Below are 1,550 nucleotides of genomic sequence, written 5' to 3'. Positions count from 1 at the left end.
TGAATTCTTAAAAAAGTTTGCACAATTGTTCCATTACTTTTTTCTTCTTGGGCCATTTGAAGGTTCTTAGATACAACCTATATACATTTTACCATTATGCCCACTGTTTTTCTAATCATCTTAACATCAAGTGCCCCTTGGTATGTGTGGCTAACCATCTTCATTCTTCTGCTACTCTCACTAGATTCGGTATTAGGGTTTTCCATTTATGGAGTCTGAAAGTTTTTGGATAGTACAGTAGATCTTCAGCTCTAGGTGGTAACAGCTTGTTTCTGTATGCATGCATTCTTTCGATTATTATCCTTAAATCTTGTTAAACTTGTTTGTTTCGTGTACTAGGCTCTGCACGGTTTAAGATATCGAAGATCAGCGAACCATGGAGTATGACGAGACCAAAGCTCTCAGGGCCAAAGAGGTAGCTGAGAGAAAATTCATGGAACAAGATTATGCTGAAGCAAATCTTTTTGCCAAAAAAGCAAGAGACCTGTGTCCGTGGCTTAATTCTATATCGATCTTGATCACCGTTATTGATATATATTGTGCAAAAGAGGAAGTCGTAAATGGCCAATCAGGTTGGCATAAGGTTCTCAAGCTGGAAGGATCTGCTAATGTTGCCAAAAAATGCGAAAATTTCTGTAGCCTAGTTGAGATTGTTCAAGCTGGCAGAAACACTGTGGTTGGTGCTGAAGGAGCCTTGCAAATTCTTTCAGAGGCTTTTTGCAACGTGACTCGTTCATTTTGGACCAAGTGTTCCGGGTGCCAGTATCGGTTCCAATACGCCAGTTTTAGAGCCTACACGGAGCTTGTGTGCATAAACTGTAGCGAGTGTTTTGTTGCTGTGCCGCTCTCTTCTGGGTTCCACCCTACAAATCAAAGAACAATGTCTCATTTCAGGCGGAGTGATCAAGATACGACAAGTGTGGTTCTTGCATTAAATGCAATCAAATCCAAGGGGAAGAGGAAGAAGAAAGATGAGGGCGAGTCGTCGAGTAAGGCATCCGAGTTTGAAAAAGATGGTATGAAGCTTTGAAGCTTGTAAATCCAGGTTTAATGGTGATTTTGTGCACTGTTAGTCCTTTGTAAGAGTGATGTGCTTCAAAAGTTGAAATTGGTACTGAAATTTATGGTTATTTTGCATGTGTGTTTGGTTGTTGTTTAATTTCAGTTTTGGTACAAGTGTTTGTGTTTACATATGTTGTGATATTTGAAAAGTTGAACCTGAGTCTGGTCCATTGGCTCAGCCTTTTATTTTTTTTATTAACCTGGATATCTAACTCGTTATGCCAACCGACTAATACCAAGATTCTAATATGATGTTTTCATGTTCTCTTGGTTTCAAATGGATTTGCTAATCATTATATATTATATATATATATATATATATATATATATATATATATATATATATATATGATCATGAGTTGCATACAGACATGTGGTTGTGTATAGGATTAAGAGATGTATACATATGTGATACATATAACAAGAATGTTATATTATATCGTATATAATCAATCACATATAATTGTATATTATACGATTACGTATGA

At 36.6% G+C, this 1,550-nt stretch overlaps 1 protein-coding gene across 1 annotated transcript; it reads left to right on the top strand.

Annotated features, from left to right (window-relative positions):
* The first annotated feature begins 346 nt into the window (after nt 1-346).
* Nucleotides 347-1,127, top strand: LOC112510497. Its single transcript, XM_025115928.1, has one exon. The coding sequence runs from the start codon at nt 377-379 to the stop codon at nt 1,028-1,030; it is 654 nt and encodes a 217-aa protein (XP_024971696.1). The 5' UTR covers nt 347-376; the 3' UTR covers nt 1,031-1,127.
* Nucleotides 1,128-1,550: the final 423 nt, after the last annotated feature.

The sequence above is a fragment of the Cynara cardunculus genome (assembly GCF_001531365.2).
Source record: "Cynara cardunculus var. scolymus isolate 2C chromosome LG 3, CcrdV1, whole genome shotgun sequence".
Classification (NCBI taxonomy): Eukaryota; Viridiplantae; Streptophyta; class Magnoliopsida; order Asterales; family Asteraceae; genus Cynara; species Cynara cardunculus.
The sequence above is the reverse complement of the archived record's forward strand: the minus strand, read 5'-3'. Positions and strand labels throughout refer to the sequence as shown.

Coding starts and splice junctions, on each gene's coding strand:
- LOC112510497 (XM_025115928.1), top strand. CDS start 377: ATGGAGTATGACGAGACCAAAGCTCTCAGGGCCAAAGAGGTAGCTGAG.